This window comes from Bactrocera tryoni, chromosome 2 (genome assembly GCF_016617805.1).
Source record: "Bactrocera tryoni isolate S06 chromosome 2, CSIRO_BtryS06_freeze2, whole genome shotgun sequence".
Lineage (NCBI taxonomy): Eukaryota > Metazoa > Arthropoda > Insecta > Diptera > Tephritidae > Bactrocera > Bactrocera tryoni.
Window position 1 is genome coordinate 12,717,753 of NC_052500.1, and position 18,045 is coordinate 12,735,797.

Consider the following 18,045-nt stretch of genomic DNA (forward strand, 5'->3'; position numbering starts at 1 on the left):
AAATGTATTTAATTTGAATGCTTTTAATGTCGAAGCAAGTTTTTTCTGCCGACGCAGCGCCAGATAAGCGCCTAGTCGCGTCCCAAAGGACGACAAATTCGCTGCTCGCACGCTGCGCATGTGCGTCTGTATAGGTACATGTGTACATGTGAGTGGGGGATTTATTTGGCGCACGCATTTGTATTGTACACATGTAATTGCTAAACCGACAAGATAACAACAAAAATGAGTTTGTAATTACAGCAAATACCAACATAATTACAACACATGTAACACCAGTAAAAAACAGGCAGACAGACACCTCAATTGCACGAGGCCATCGCTACGCGTCGCTAGTTATGTGTGCGTGTGAGTGCGTGGCTGTCGATGGCAATTGAATATGCGACACGTGTTGTTGGTAATAAATGTGAATATGTACATGTAAGTATATATATTGGCAAATATTAAAGCAACAACAATTAGTCGTGTATATTATTTTAGAACAGATTATAATTAAACAAGTTATTAGACTGAGCAGTAGAAAAATATAAACAGTAAGGAGTGTTAGGTTCGCACGAAACCGAATAGTATTGATCCTTGCCTACTGGGAGACTATGAAGGACTAAATTTCTATAAATGTATCTGGGAATATCTATACCAGTTTGATTTGAGGAATATGTTTTATATACTAATAACGGGTGATCCAAGTAAAGTTACTTTTTTTTTGACAGATCAGGCGGGACTCATGTCGAGCTGTCATCTTATTTTTATTCAGTATTGTTTGGTATTTCATCAAGGAAAGACTAACGCCTGAACAACGTTTGCAAATCGTTAAAATTACGAAAATTCAAGAATGTATTTCGCTCAATTTATGGTCAACATAATCGGTCTACTGAGTGTACTATTCACAACACCATCACCCATCTTGAGAGCCACCATACATTATTGGATAATATTCGGCCGAATAGACCACGTCCAGCACGCAGTGAAGAAAATATAGTAGCGGTAGTTGATAATGTACACGAAGACCGTGGAGAGTCGATTCGGCGCCGTTCGCAGCAACTCGGACTAACGTATGGAATGACTTGGCGCATTTTACGTCGAGATCCTGATTGAAAGTATACTCCTTGTGCTAGAACATAAGCCGCTCGACCTTCCTAAGCGATATCGTTTTGCTCTATGGGCTCTTGAAAGGTTCCAAGAAGTTCCGACGTTTTCGAGCCAAATTTTGGTCAGCGATGAGGCCCATTTCTGGCTCAAAGGATGTGAAAATAAGCTAAAATGCTGCATTTGAGACAAAGAGCAACCTGAAGAGATTCAAGAGCTCTGAATTTATTGGAAAAAACAATGGTTAGGTGTAGTGTGTGGGCCGGAGGAATCATCGGTCCAAATTTTTTCAAAAATGATGCCGGTGAGAACGTAACCGTCAATGGCGACTGTTATCGCACCATGATAACCGATTATTTGATGCCTGAAATTGAAGATCGTGATCTCGAGATTAGAGAGCATTAATCATTCAATTTATTGAGCGAACATTTGGGTGAGCAGTTGATATTATGTTTTTGGCCGGTCGATTGGCCAACAAGATCGTGTGATATCATACTGTTAGACTTTTTCCTGTGGGGGTATGTTAAGTCTAAAGTCTATGTGGACAATCCTGCTTCGATCAGGACTTGGAGCAAAATATCATGCGTAAAAATGTTCATAACCTCACTTTCAAGTATTAATAGGAACCCCAAAATTCCGTAAGTCGTAATTCAGAATGTTAATGATTCGCTAAGAACAGTAAAGGGATGTTTCCACTATTGGTATGAAGATCCTCAGTCAAGTTAAAAGGATTAATTGTGTGGTTAATGTGCTTCCATAGCATTTTTTGTAATCTTTTTCTGAAGAGGCATTTCATTTAATAAATAAATAAAAAAAATGTGAATTTACGGATCAGTGAAAGCACGATTGGTTCCAAAAAAAAGCGTCGCGTTAATGTCTGTGAAACAATGCATTCTGACTACCAGAATGTCATGAAACGTATTATTACTGGTAATGAGTTTTGAATCTACGCTTACGACCCGGAAGCAGTGGATCAATCGGCCGAATATCGTGGCAAAGGAGAGCCGAAGCCAAAAAGAACACGTCAAAGCAGGTAAAATTTCAAGGTTTTGTTGACAGTTTTCTTCGATTATCGAAGTGTAGTGCATTCCGAATTTCTTTCGACCGACCAAACTAACAACGCGATGCTAATCGTAAAAAGAGTCCGAAATTATGAGCCGACAACTCGTGGGTTTTGCAGCTCAATAATGCACCGTCGCATACTGCATTGATTCTTCGTGAGGTTTTAGACAAACTTTCAACCAGTATAGCGCACCAAACACCGGATTTTTGCCAGACTTAGCTCCGTGAGACTTCTGGCTATTCAGCAAACTCAAGCGACTGCTCCAGGGAAACCGTTTTGAGTCAATTGAAGACATTATACGAGAATCGCTACGCGCATTGAAGGCTGTTTTCGAAATTGATGTTAATAACTGTTTCGAAGGTTGGAAAAAATGTTCGAACGAGTGTATTGGAACTAGGAGGGATCGCTGGGATTTCTAAAGACGATATAGGTTTTAAAGAATAAATTAAGAATTTTAAAATTACGAACAAAGTCTTACTACTTTTTGCCCATAGCGGTATGGAACAGTTTTAGTATGAAATTCGACTAGTTCGAAGCAAGATAGTAAATAATTGCAATAATATAATGCTAAATATTGTACCTTGGTTTACAAAAACAAACATATACACATACTAATGCGCTGGAAGCCGAAATATATTTCATCTAATTGCCAGTAGGTATAAACGTATGCATGTATGTGCATGTGCGCGTGGCATAGAAAAGCAAACAATTAGGCGTATGGCAGCAAATTCAATCAGCTTAATTTCAAATTTAATAATCTCGAAAGCATTACATTTAATTGCAACAATAATATAAATGGCTTGCTCTCTAATAATCGCATTCAAATATTATGTACCTTCCAATATGTATGAGTGTATGAAACCACTTTTGGGTAATTATTGGCATATGTGTTTGTGTGTGTTTGCATGTGTGTGGGTGTGTCCACGAAAATGTTGCACTTCAAAAGCGCACAACAAATCAATGTCAATTAGCCAGATTTGTAATGAGTTAATTAAGTCGCGTCTTTTCGCGCTTCGTGCGCGGCCTGCCAATGGCCAACTCCGGCTAATGCAATGTAATGCAATTATTGGCAACATTTTATTACCGTTAATGATAAGGGAATTCGCATGGGACGTAAGTAATAAATTTTCAATGCTAAAAGAGTGAGTGAAAGCCGCAATAAAGTGAACAATATGAGAGAGATAGAGAGAGAGAGAGAGAGTTTAGCGCGATAGAAAACGTCAGTTACAGAGAAACCGACTGTCAGACTACTTGTCGTTACTGTAACGGTTATCTGGTCCCCTTTAGGGTGGTAAGGTTCAAATAAGTTGTCATCGAGGTCATCCAGCGGTAGACCCAGGAAACGTGCTGTTTCGACGGGGTCGGACCACATGGAGAGGGATGTCAGATTTGTAGGATTAGCTGGGTATGCAAAGAAGCGATTAGTGTCATGTGGGGACTAGTTGCACGCTTGATATGTATTTGATATGTCGGAGTCGATACTGGATAAGTAGGAGTTTAACCTGCTACAGTATCTAGAACAAAGCTGCTCTTGATTCTCGCTGTATACCTTCACACTAGTCGCCTTATGGCAGTTGGCGCTATAAACTCATATGAGAAGTTGTATTTATTCTTACTACGCACCGGTTGTCGTATGTCAGAGTTGTATTCCTCATTTCAGTTGTGTAATTCCGTCGATTCTTTATAGCGGTCTCTCTCTAAAGAAAGATCGTGCCTGGACATCTACAATCAAGCCTGTTGCGACGCCAAACAAACTTCGACAGATATTTTGAACCCTCAAATATCGTTGAAGTACCTGGAGCGCATTGTAAATATGTTAACGATCGATTTTGAGTTTCTAACCAAATTTTTATCTTGGTGCAGGGTGCCAATGACATGTTTAAGGTTCAGCTTGAATTAATTAGATAGCAACATAACTTGTTGAGAGTTATGATCTCTCCGATTTTGAGGTACACCCTATCACAGCGCCCACTCAGCTCACTTTTTCATACAGAATTCTTTTTTTTTAACACTGCGTTAAGATACTACTTAGTAATGGCATTCGGTAGGTGGATAGGAAGAGCGGCAAAAAACCGCTCATTTAATAATGTGCTCTCTGAACCACCCCGTGCTTCCGACGAAGTTCGCCCGTACAAAAGTGTTTGTTTTGCAAGCTCAGAAGCATCGTCTAGAAACTCTCGTCTGATAGTTTGATAGCTGCAATTATTTTCCTATACAAAGCCTTGCATTCACATAGCAGATGCTCTATAGTCTCTACTTCCACTATCTTCTGACAGTTTCTACAATAGTCATTACATATGTATATGTGTTCCTGGTCTGTTAGCTTGTCTGCCAATAAGAGCACTCGCACTAGACTTCTTCTGTCATTCCTTTTGAATTTGAATAGTCGATATGGGCGGCCCTTGTTCCATTCTTGCCCCGTTTGCCTACTTGTTGAGCAAATTAAGGATTGACTTCACTGAGATTGAGCTATATATATGTAACCTTTGTCGTTTAAATAGTCAGAGATATACAAATTCCTTCTTTTTCGAAGTCCAAATGTAGAGTGATGACTGATCCAGCTATTTCATATGCTGCGCAGTTACTAGGAATAGGACTATGTCACGAAACCCATTTCAGGTTTATCGTGAAATATAATGTTAGGTTCACTAAGAGATTAAGTCATTCTCGGACTTCACAATACTCTCGCTTTCCTTCAGCAAAATAAAGCTTATAAAGCTCTCATTATCGTCTCCTGTGTTCCATGCAATAAACCTCAACGAAATATTTCTTCCGTCAGTATCAATTACAAAGACAAAAAAACATTCTGGATATGAACTGTTCATATTATCAACAGCCCCTGTGGGACTTACGTCTTCCTGATTTGATAAATTCATAAATTCATTTTGCATATATAAGCAAAAAAAAAATCAGAATAAGTGTGCCAGTTATTTATAAGCGTGCCACTGATCGGTCACTAACCCTTAGTTAGCATATTAGTATATGTAATTTGATATCGTATGGTTGTGGTTTTATGAATTTTTATCAATTTATTTAAAATTTGTATAACATATAAGTACTTATTTTCTCTTATTGAAACTCATATCAATTTCTGAGACGGATTCAAATATATCAACGTTTGAAGAAAAGGGTCTGTGGGACTGTGTTCTCAGTTCACTTTGGCGGTTAATTTTTGTGACGGCAAAAGCAGAAGAGTGCGGTTAACCATTTCTGAAATGAAGTTCTATGATTCCATATTTCCACATTACAATATCACCTCATTCATAGATTTCAAGTTATGAGGCTGAAGAAGAACCCGCACCAGCAATCTACCACGATAACATTGTCGTTCTGCCGCTTGACCGAAACAAAGTGAAAACAGCACTAAGGCGGCTTAAGAACAACGAAGCTCAACGAGCCGATGAACTATTTATCACATCACTTCGCGGTGCGAGCATTACACAAGCACTGGCTAGGCACTTCGCCTCTTTTCTTATATAGAGCCAACTTCCAGCCAGCTACCATGAAGTCTCCGTTGGACTTTCAAATCACATCAATTCGCCACTAGCCAGGCACAGCGGCTGCTTTTCTTATATAGAGCTAGCTGGCAGCCTTGCAGTCACCTCGTGACTTTCAAACACATCACTTCGAAACGTGAGCGTCACCCAAGCACTGGCCAGGCACAGTGCCTGCTTTTCTTATATAGAGTCAACTTGCAGCTAGCTTCCCTTGCAGTCACCTTATGACTTTCAAACACATCATTTCGCGGTTTGAGCATCACTCAAGCACTTAATCCCATTTTAAATAAACTGATTCCACGTTATTAGTTGCAGATTTCAGAGCATGTCAAATTCTGTAGAAAACTCTTGACAAACATATCGACATCCATCACCTTTTAGTCGACTTCAAGTCGCTTTAGGCAGCACTGACAGGATCTGCCTATTCAACTCTTCCTAAATTTGTTTTCCCTGCGAAACTCATACGCTTATGACGTTGATCGCAATCATCAGCTCCGTCAAAATCGGCATGGACCTCTCCGATGCCTTCCACACCAGACAAGGATTTAGACATAGTAATTAACTCTCGGAAAAAACATAATGCTGAAAAAATTTAAACGTGCCGATTATTTCAACCGCTGGACGCTGTTTACACTGTGACACTGAGGTACGGATACCGAGAATATGCCTTGGGAACAGCGCTGTTAGCGCAGTATTCTCCAACCAGTGAAAGAAGCGAGAGAAGTTGGTCTTGTGATGAACGAGGATCAGACAAAGTACGTGGAGGCCACACAAAAAAGTTTCCTTCTTGGAAACTAAGCCACCGTTGGCAGCTATAAATTTGAAAATGTTAAGGACTTTGTATATCTCCAGAACCAGAATAAATTCTTTAATAATTTACGCTTGTTCTCTAAACATGGTTGTTAGAGTCGGTGAGCAAAATTTGGCTTGACCGATCGGTTTGAAATTTGTGCACTTCCTTCAATATATATAGTTTTCTGGTAATTAATGATTAACGGAATGAGGTTTTTGATAAAAATTTTGATTCATTAAACTACTCTGCAGTGCACATTTTTGGATCAAGGGAATCCAAAATGATGTTGAATTTTCGGTACGAAGTCCTTCCGCAGTAGTCTTATTTTGGATGCCTGTGCTTGACGCGAATTTCAACCATCTCTGTGACCTCACTAACCGTCGCTCTTCCAATGGCTTATATCGTGGAGTACACAAAGCTTAAAGCCAATCTTCTTATATAATTATCAGGGTTCTAGGGCAGTAAGTTCATCTGGAAGCTCCAACGGAAATTTTAAAATAAGTGTAAGCAACGTTTTCGATCTTTCAACTTGTGAAACGGTTCTGTATATAAAAGTTAGTAAAGCCGCAGGAGGGTTTTAATTGTCTATGTGGTATTCTAGGGGGGTAAGTTCAACTGGAAGCACCACGGAAATCTTAAAATATGTACAAGAACCATTTTCGAACTTTGAACTTGTGAATCGGTTTTGAAAATATGAGTTAATATAGCCGCAGGGGGATTTGAACTGTTCTTGTGGGACTCTCGGAACATTTATCAGTGAGTTCAGCTCAATAGTTAACTGATAAGTATATAGTCTAATAAGTAGGTATTTATTAACGACAATAAAATATAATTTCCTATAATTTCACTAATGCTTTGTATTTTTAATGAAATCTCTGTTTTCTTGTAATAAAACCTAAAAGTCTTTACAACTAATTTCCATCAAACATTGTTGTTTCTAATGACATAATATGAATTGCTGTTCATAGTTCTAATTTCTCTATAAATTCACAGTAACAATGATTTGTATGAAATCAAAGCAGTTAACAGTAAAGCGACAGATTAGTAAAAAATTACCCGTTAAGCGAGCGTTTCAGCTGTAAGCGTGTCATTACACGCCAACTGGAACCCCTAGGGAGCAATAAAAACTGATACTAAATGCAGCTGCAACTTTAATATTGCTAATTGTAGCGTTTTAATTGGAATCTACACGCGATCACTGTAGCATACTAATGGAGAAAACCTAACAAAAAACTCACCTGCCACGTCATTTTCAATTACTCACTACTTCTACGCACGCTAACTACATTTCCCCAAAGAATGAAATGCATGAATCTACTGACTTCGGTAGTGACAGAGTCGTTTGCCAGGAAACTGCCATGCGTGTAAATGCCGAAAAAGCACAAGCGTAAACGGCAAGCGCAAAAAGTTCAAATAAAAGTCGAATTAAATAAAAATGGCAATGTCGATGATATTAAGGAAGGAGTGTAATTCCCGTATTCGTGCGAAATAAAAGGCGATTTAAGTTTGGTTTTCGCATTCATGCCGAAATTGCAGATAAATATGCGCGTTAGCAGCCACAGCGACGCCGCAGCCGCAGCCGCAGCACATTTTGATTCGCATGCAAGCGAGCGAGTATGCGAGTATGGATATACATACATATATATGTATGTAGATTAGGATGGGTCTAAAATAATGTATATTTTCGATATACGAGTATTCGAATATATTAGGGTGGGTAAAAAAAATTCGAATATTTTCTGTATATGAGTATAAACTAGGGTGGGTAAAAAAAATTGACTATTATCGATATACGAGTATTAATATATATTAGGGTGGATCAAAAAATACGAATATTTTCGATTTACGATGTATTTTTGTATATGTACATATATTAGAGTGGGTCAAAAAACGAAAATTTTCGATATACTAGTATTAATATACATTAGGGGGGTAAAAAACGAATATTTTTGATATACGAAAATTAATATACATATATTAGGGTGGGCCAAAAAAATACGAATATTTCGATATAAGAGTATTCATATACATATATTAGGGTGGGTCAAAAAAATACGAATATTTTTGATATACATACGTTTATTAATATATATTAGGGTGTATCAAAATTTCAAATATCCACATATGTACATTAGGGTGGATCAAAAAAATTTAATATTTTTTTGTTTGGTCCCTTGAAAAATAGGTTCTTTATCTAATGTTTTTATTTTTCTCTGTAATTCTTTGATTTTTTTAACTGATGTTTGACGTTAGATATCTCGTAATAGCTTAATATAGTCGAAAAATTATATTTCTTTATAGCTTTCACATTGCTACAAAACTATGAAACAACATATCTTTTGAAGTAGCTGGCAGCGTGAAGTAAACTTTTTTATCTGATAATAAGAAAAAAGTAGAAAACTGTAAGGCGGGACCTTCCCCTTACAATTAAGAGCTCATACTTGGAGAAACTTTTTAGAGGTGTCAAAAAACACATTTCTGAGAATTCCAAAAGAAAAATAAATTTGGAATTTTTTTTGACCCACCTTAATATTTATGTATGTACATATGTATATCTATATATCTACTCCCAAACATATATGAGTAAGAGTATGAGAATGCGATTTGGTGCACTGTTTTGCATAGCTCCACAAATAAATATAAATACTTGTATGTATGCGTTTGCAGTTATATTTTTTATCACTTAATATGCATGCAAATGTGTGTGCGTATGAAAACGTGTACGTTTTTTGTACAAATTTATGTTTTTTGTTTTGCTTTTGTGAATAGTTTTTCCCGCCGCTTTTAGTTGTCTTTCAAAAAGCACAAAAAAATATCCAAAAAAAGTAAAAACTAAAACAAGGCATGAATGGCACGCGCGGGAATCCCATGAATGCACCGATTCGGGTTCTGACACATTCACTCATTCATTTCGATTTGCTGCTGACGTTCAACTGAGTGCTTAATTCCACTTTTTTACGCATATAAATAAAACTCTCGAGCTTGATGTAGATATGTATGTATATTTAGTAAAAAAAATCAATGAAAAAATGCCACAAAACTGGTTGCTCCAAAAACATATTAAAATACAAATAAAAGTTGCATAGAGACAGTTATGCATTTAATTTGCGGAACTATAGCAAAACTTAGACTTGCTTAATTTAAGCGCATAAAACCGGTTCTTGAATTGTGTTAGAACTTAACTCATATATGTATATAAATATTTTACACATATTTAATTGTTTCAGTGTATATTCAAATATTTCTGCAACAACTTACACTTATTTCATAAATTTTGGTTTTAAAACATGTGGCAACACTGCCAAAAAATATTTTTAATTATAAACCTACACTTGCTTGTTGCCATTATTTTAAGCCTAGTTTTATTTTAAAATTGAATTCAAAATTTTGTAAAATATGGCAACTTCGCCGGAAATATTTTCATTTTGAAGCCTTTACATTGATATAGAGATTGTAGGAAAATTTTTTTATAGAAGGTTTTAAGCATGTGGCAACGCTGTTAAAAATATTTATTCCATATTATTATTTACATTTTCCTTTAAAATCAATGTGGCAACACTGCCAAAACATTTCAATTACAAGCCTACTCTAGCCTTATACGATTATTTAAATTTTATTTTATTTCTGAATTTAGTTTAAATTTTTTGAAAATATGGCAACTCCGATGGAAATATTTTCAATTTTAAGCCATCTATTTAAATTTATATCGAAATTCTAAAAACTAATTTTTTAAAAGAAAATTTGAAGCATATGGCAACACTGCTAAAAATATTTTCAGCTATAAGCTTTACCAAACTTTTTTAAAATTATACCGATTTTATTAAAAAATTAAATCTATGGCGACCTTTTTAAATTTTCAGTAATTAGCTTTCTGCAACAGAGTGGCAAACCTTTTCAACAAATTTAGACTGCGAACTTTCTTAATCCTTTTTAGTTTCACATCGCATGCGCAAACATATGTATTTAATCTCATTTCAGTTTATGTTTTTCGACAGAAAGCTTTCATTGAAACCCAACTTAGACGCTAGAATAAATTAAGCACCCACTTTTACACCAGTACCATTAAGAGGATGGTGGAGCTCAACTGAAGACTAACGTCTCGGGTAACTCGTTGGCTTCACGCAGCAGTTGTATGGTCGCTTATGACGTACGGTATATTGGTGTGTATGGTATATGAAGACATGCCAGCGGACTGGGAACGCCATATAATGACTTTTGAAGAAGCTGTCAAGAGATAGCAGAAAATAATAGAAAGGCCGAGGGTTCCTTTCTGATGTATCTTAAGTTGTTCATCAGGATAATAATCATCAATAATTCGACGACAGCGCCACCTAACGGACAAGTATTTGTTTTCCCTCCACCAATCTATAGTACAATCTGAATATGACCGAAAACAGTCCAAAAATATACCGTAAGTGCCTATTTGTATCAGAGCTAGCGTATAAACCGTGTTGACACGCGAAAGCCACAAGCATTACGCTTGCATAACTTATGTAATCACATTTATGGGCTCGTTTGCCTATAAACACACACACACCCACACACAGACTCGTGCATATGTAAGAGCGCTTGCATTTTCACAGTAAACACCAATGATAGCGGAATTCCCTACTAATTGAAATGCCTTAATCTGTACTCCATGCCGCTCCACCCAGCGCTGCATTGTCTATAGTTGGCAACGCGCGACCCGCAACCCGCGACCCACAGGACGCAGCACGCGATAATACCCGGACAATTTTGAACTTGTGCAATTGGCAAGCGCGAACAAATCGCAGTTACAACACAACAAAAACAAAAACAAAAATGCACGATACAATAAAAACAACGCCGGACTAACACACATGCACTTATCAAACACACTCTCACACATACACAGCATTCACATGCAGTAAAGCACTCGTCCTCTAGTCGCACGCGCCGAATGGCAGGTTGTATAAAAGTGCCGCGCCCATGACGGCGGCCAACAGAGTTCAATAGCAGCTGCTGCTGTGATCAACCGGCAACCGGGCAGAACAAACGCTGAGAGCGCGATATCGGCGAGCACAAAGCCGTGCAGAATAATTATTGTTGTTGGCCATTGGCGCTTTGCCACTGTAAAATCATATCCGCGTTATTGTTATTCTTGTTATTGTTATTGTTGTGATTGCGATTGTGATTGTTTTTGCTGCGCTTTACGATTGAATTGCTCGCGCAAACAAGTTGCATCAACACACAGCGCGCTTGTGGCACGATTGTAGCTGTTGAATAAAATATTATAAAATAAATTAAAATCGGAAAAAATTAAATAAAATTAATACGCGGCATTTGCATTGACGTGGTCTCGTGGATTTAAACACAACACTAAATCAACGGTGAACTAGCAGTTTGTGGAACTGCTGAGTTATCTGGTTGCGTAGTGAGCAGTTCGGAGCAACGAATTAGATTTTTTTAATTAAAATTTAGCACACACTTCTTTGTTTTTGGTTTTGCAAAAATGTCTACTAGTCACAAAGCTTCGGATTTACTTTTGTTGCTTTTGGCTGTGGTAGCGTTTATCAGCAGTAATTGCGGTAAGTGAATGACTTCATTAAGACGAATTGCTGCCTGAAGGTCACATTTAATTGAAAAAGCTTTAATTTTATGGAAATAGCAGTAAAAAAATAATTTAAACTGTTGTGGATTAAAAACTGGAACTAAAAAAGGAAAGCAAAAGCATTTAAAAACTAATTTTTAAATCAATTGCTTTTGAATCCAAACAAAAATTTTCGAAACTGGCAATTCGAAATTCCAAAATTAAGTTTAAAATAAAATTTCGCATGTAAAAATTAAGTTTAAAATTAAAATTTCAAATTAAAAAATGTTTCGAAAATCAAAATGGGTTGCTAAGCTGTTTCAGCACGAATTTTCAAATAAAGTATTTTAGATGAAAACCGAAAATTCGAAATTATAAAAGAAAATTTCGAAATTCCAAAATTAAGTTTAAATTTAAAATTCGAAATTAAAAATAATTTCGAAAATCAATATGGAATGGAAAAATAACACTAATTTTGAAATCAAGAATTTTCATTGAAATCCAAAAATCGAAATTAAAAAAATTTCGAAAATCAAAATGGGTTGGTGAACTGTTACAGTCGAATTTTCATATAAGGTATTTTAAATGAAAACCAAACATTCGAAATTAGAAATTTAATTTTAATTTTTTAAATTTAAGTTTCGAAATTCCAAAAAAGTTTAAAACTAAAATTCGATACCAAAAAATAATTACGAAAGTAAAATGGCATGGAAAAATAAATAAATAAAAATTCTCAAATCAAACATTTTAAATGAAAATCGAAAATTCGAAATTTGAAAGGAAAATTTCGAAATTCCAAAAACAACAGCTTCGAAATTAAAAATGATTTCGAAAATCAAAACAGCATGCAAAAATTATTTCAATAAATATTCTTACGTCCATTACTTTAAGTAAATAGAAAAAAAATCGAAATTAGAAAGGAAATTTATATTTCGAAATTCCATAAACAAGTTAAAATTCGAAATAAACAGTGATATCAAAAATCGAAACGAGAAAGAATTTAAATGAAAACAAAAATTCGAAATGAAGGAGTAAAATTTAAAATTCGAAAATAAAATTTCAAAATTAAAATTCGGAATAAAAAAAGGTTTCGAAATCAAAACTAATTGCAAAAAAGTTCAAGTCAAGTATTTTCGAAATTTGAAAATCGAAAATAAAAAAATAATGTTAATATTAAAAATTAAAAAATATTTCGAAAATCAAAATGGATTGCAAAAATATTTCAACAATCATTTTCAAATTGAAATTTCGAAATAAGAGAATTGAAATTCGAAATTATAAATAATTCGAAACTAAAAATTCGACATTCCAATAAAAAAATGTTCGAAGTTAAAAAGGAAAACATATAAAATCGAAATTCAAAAATTGGAACTCATTAAAAAAAAATTTGGAATGAATACTTAAAATTTGACACTTATGTACATACAAGGAAAAGTCGGAAAAGCTAAAATTTTTAATTTATAATCATAATTCACTTTTGAAAATTCGATTATTAGTAATATTCGAAATTTCGTTATTTTGAACTAAAAGTGAAAACTCGAAATTCGATTTTCGAATATTCGAAATTTCGTTATATTGAACTAAAAGTGAAAACTCGAAATTCGAAGTGTTTTACAAAATCGAAACTCTGCCTAAGAATTCGAAAATTTGGATTAGAGTTTCCCAACCAGAACACTAAAAATTAAAATTAGAAAAAATGGAAATTTGGCTATCACATATGTAGGTTAGGTTAGTCAGGTAGGATATACATATGTATGTTTTTTGTAAATATAATTAGTATAAATTTTCCACATAACTAAACTATACACTGTTATATAACTACAACACCTGTTATCCCACAGCGTTCGCTGCGATTCTAGCGCCCATGCGCGAAGTAAAAGTCGTGGACGATATCGCTTCCAATGTGCTCACCAATCTCGAAGTGGAGGCCTACCATCATCGTAATATGGAACGAAACTTCAATATGGATAAGGAATTAGAGGATGAAAGCGAAGACGACAAGTTCTGTGTGTGGCATAGGTGTGATAACGACTTGCGCGAGCCGCGCGGCTTCAAGAAATACTTTGATTTGTCATTTTTGAAGAAATTTATGAGTCATTTGAATCCCTTCGGCATGTCGCGCATGAATATGAATTTCTTCCTCTTCAAACAGGACTTCCCCGAATGTGGGCGTGAACTGCGCATCAGCGATAAGCGCGCAGAATTATTGCGCGCCGGCTTCAATCCCAGGCAACCAACGCGGTTAGTATACAGACGACAAAAATAGAAAGCGCACAATTAAAAGAAGGCGCGCCAGTTCAACCAATTAATAACTGGTTTTTACTTTTATTCCCCCACCAACAGCATCATCATACACGGCTGGATGAGTCAGTCGCGTGGCTCCTTCAATCGCGACGTCAAGAATGCTTATCTCAAGCGCGGCGATTACAATGTGATTATCGTTGATTGGAGCGCTAGCGCCACCAATGTGAATTACTTCGCGGTTGTCAAAATGATTGAGGGCTTCGGCGCACAAGTCGCACGCTTCACGCAACACTTGCAGCGCACAGTTGGTGCAGATTACGATGACATGTATCTGATCGGTCACTCGTTGGGCGCACAAATTGCCGGCGCTGCAGGCAAACTCATTCAACCCGCGCGCTACAACACAATCTTTGCTTTGGATCCCGCGGGCCCTAAGTTCCGTCATCGTAGCGCTGAGTTTCGTATAGATCCCACAGATGCCAAATATGTCGAGTCGATACAGACCAGCGGCAATTTGGGTTTCCTTGAACCCACCGGCAACGCGACGTTCTACCCGAATTATGGTATCTACCAAAGTCGCTGCTACTATGTGGGTTGCTCACACATACGCGCCTACAAAATGTTTGCTGAGTCCATCACAACCGATGTAGGTTTCTGGGGCACACGCTGTGAGCGGCGTGAGCCGGAATGGCAGTGCAATGAAGAGATGTCACCTGCGGATCTCTATCGAATGGGCGGTGAGCCTGCCCAACTGAAAAGCGGTATATTCTATGTGAAGACGGGCACGGGCGCGCCGTTTGCTTTGGGTCGCAACTGGCAGAATGAAGAGGCGTGAAGCGGAGTTTATGGTTGAGGGTGAGAGTAAGGACTGCAAAATGTGATACTTGTTCTAAAGCTTGCCACTTTTTTTATTTTTATAGAATAAAATTGTTTTTAAATCTATTTATGCGAATATGGTTATTTTAACTTCGAATAAATTTTTAAACGAACTATAATGTGTTTATTTTTTTCAAAATATTTTTAGATATTCACGTTGCCATATTTTTGGAAAAAATATGTAAATGAATTGAAAAAATATGGCAAACGTCTGACTTTAAACCAAATTATTCTCGCAGAAATAGTTGGCGGGGGTTGCCACTTATATAAAAGAAAGTATATATTCAATAGCGTTGCCACATTTTGGAAAAATATAAGTAAAATGAATAATATGGCAAGGACTGACCTTAAATCAAATTGCTCTGTAAGAAATAGTTAGAGGGAGTTGCCACTTATATAAAAGAAAATATATATTCAAGAACGTTGCCACATTTTGGTGAAAAATATAAGTAAATTTAAACAATATGACACGGTCTGACTAAAAAATAATTTTTTCTCTTTGAAATAGTTAGAGGAGAGTTGCTAAAGCTCTAAAAAGCTGCTTAATAAAACTTGCTTAAAAAACTGGTGCTAAAAATTAATTTAGGGGCGTAGAAAATACGTCATTTGTTTTATTAATGTGATTGCATAATTGGCATCTCTTCCAAAATATATTTGCCTTTAAGCCAACTATAGTTTCTTTTTTATTAAAATAAAATCTAAGGCATTTCGTGGTATTATTAATTAGGCTAAACATTTTTTAACAGGTGGCAACCCTTTCTTGAAAAATTTTGCTAACTACAAGGTTTCTCTACATTTTATTGGGTTCTGTTCTGTTTTTTACTTAATTTTTTAAAATAGATGATATTTAATTATTACATAAATGGCAACTCTTCCAAAAAATATTTTCATCTTTCACCAAAAAAAAAAGATTCACCTTTCAAGACGCTTAAGTTTCGTTTTTCTTCAAATATGATTTATAGCATTATAGATATTTTTTAACAGGTGGCAACCCTTTCTTTCAAAAATTTGCTAACTACAGCTCACCCTCTTTAGTTTATTGAGTTTCCTTCTCTTCTCTGAATTTGAAAAAATAGGTGGCAAGCCGCCAAAAACTTTTCTTGAAAAATATTGCTACCTTAAAGCTCTGCTTCTACAGTTTATTGAGCTTTTTTTCTCTTTTCAGACTTCCACTTATTTTTTTAAGCAGGTGGCAACCTCTTCGCGTATTACATTGCATCATTCAAAAAGCCAAATAATGTTAATAACTTTTCCAAACATTTTCAATAAAATTTTTATAAAATATTTTATTGTCAGAAGCTGCCACCCGATCTGATTTATTAAACATAAATTATTAACACGAAAGATATTGGGAAATATGCTCAATATTCTATCACACTTCAAAAATTATATATATCAAATTATTTTAATTTCAAAATTTAAAATCTTTCATTACTGAAACTCTGTCTACATAAATCTATTGACCTGCATTTGCTATTCAAATTATATGCGCTTTGTGCTTCACTTCGTTTGTGCTGTTAATTACACGATCGCAGCTTAGCTCTGAAAGCGCTGCTTATTGGTTTATGATTATGACCAATCAGATTGAAGGCACATGCCTAAAAGTAGGCTAACAATTAAAGTAACGGTTTAAAAAACAGGGTGGAGACAAATTTTAAATTTCTCAGCGGGATTCACGCATAAAACTTTATTTTTCTTTACAGACTTATGATTACAAGGTATATACATATATTTATACACATTCAATTAACCGTTATATGTTTCGCTCCATTCATAAACACGTATTTGTCACACATACATAGGCATTAAGCTTTTGTTAAGTGTTTACGCAAAAGAATATTAACTGGGAATTAACAGCGGATTAAGCAAAGCTCCGCAAAACTGAAAATTCACAAACACACACTTAAAGGCTTAGCACCGTTAAGGGAACAAATAATACAAACAAAAGTTTACTTCCATATCTATACATATGTTTGTATGTATTCAAAGGCGCTTACGTGAATAAATATTTGATTTTAGTTAGAGAATACACCAACATTCAATGTAACCCAAATGAATATGAGCAATGTTTAAAAAAGTTATGGATATGACTGAAAGTTGATGCCGAGAGATTAACAAATAAATTGGAAAAGTATTATGGAAGTGTAAAAATAAAATCATTTTTGAAAAATGCAGATATTAAAAATTCAATTGTTAAGGTTCTTATAGTTTCCGTAATAATATAACAAGCTTTCAGCATACTTCAAAAAATTGCATAATCAAATGTCAAAATAGTTTGACATCCAGCTCGTCACAGACTCGAAACTTTATTTTTTGGTACATACTCAAGAAATATGTAAAACCAGGTAGTATTCAGAAAAAGCAAGAGATTTGATTCAAACAGCCATTAAACACAGAGGGATCATTTTTTGCAGAAACTCTTAAGCGAAATTAGGTGGACAATGTCGTGAACACTTGATTCAAAACGTTCAAAAGTAAGTATGCCAGATATTTTAGACTAATACTCGTATCTAATATTATAAAGCCTATACCGTTTAAGAGAGAACACTGACGTAGGATGTAGAAGGAAAATATTAGCAAATGAGCACGAAATTTAAAGTGGAGATCAACTTAAAAAGGTTGCCATCTACATAACGTAATAGAGACCAAAAGCAAATATTAATTATCAAAACTGGCTTCATTGTTTTTCAAACCATTCTTTATAAGATCTATACACTTTTGCAAACGTTTGAACCAATTGTCGCAGCACTTTTGCCACGCTGATTCAGGTATCTCCAAAACATGCATTTTCAACGCAACAACCGCTTCTTCAGGTGCCAAAAAACGTTGATCTTTTTATTTATTTTGTACATACGGGCGTAAAAAGAAGGCATTCAATGCCTAGTCAGGACTAAACCGTGGATAACTCATCAAATCGATGTTTTGAGTGATGAGA

The 18,045-nt window shown here is 35.6% G+C and overlaps 1 protein-coding gene across 1 annotated transcript; it reads left to right on the top strand.

The window, feature by feature from the left end:
- Nucleotides 1-11,421: 11,421 nt before the first annotated feature.
- LOC120769492 (phospholipase A1) lies at nt 11,422-15,223 on the top strand. The gene is made up of 3 exons (XM_040096521.1): nt 11,422-11,988; nt 13,832-14,231; nt 14,334-15,223. The coding sequence occupies exons 1-3, from the start codon at nt 11,913-11,915 to the stop codon at nt 15,067-15,069; spliced, it is 1,212 nt and encodes a 403-aa protein (XP_039952455.1). The 5' UTR covers nt 11,422-11,912; the 3' UTR covers nt 15,070-15,223.
- The last annotated feature ends 2,822 nt before the right edge of the window (nt 15,224-18,045 follow it).

Excerpts from the sequence above, each read along its gene's own strand:
- LOC120769492 (XM_040096521.1), top strand. The coding sequence starts at position 11,913 with ATGTCTACTAGTCACAAAGCTTCGGATTTACTTTTGTTGCTTTTGGCT. Across the intron at positions 11,989-13,831 it reads GTTTATCAGCAGTAATTGCG|CGTTCGCTGCGATTCTAGCG; the intron begins GTAAGTGAATGA and ends GTTATCCCACAG. Across the intron at positions 14,232-14,333 it reads AATCCCAGGCAACCAACGCG|CATCATCATACACGGCTGGA; the intron begins GTTAGTATACAG and ends CCCCACCAACAG.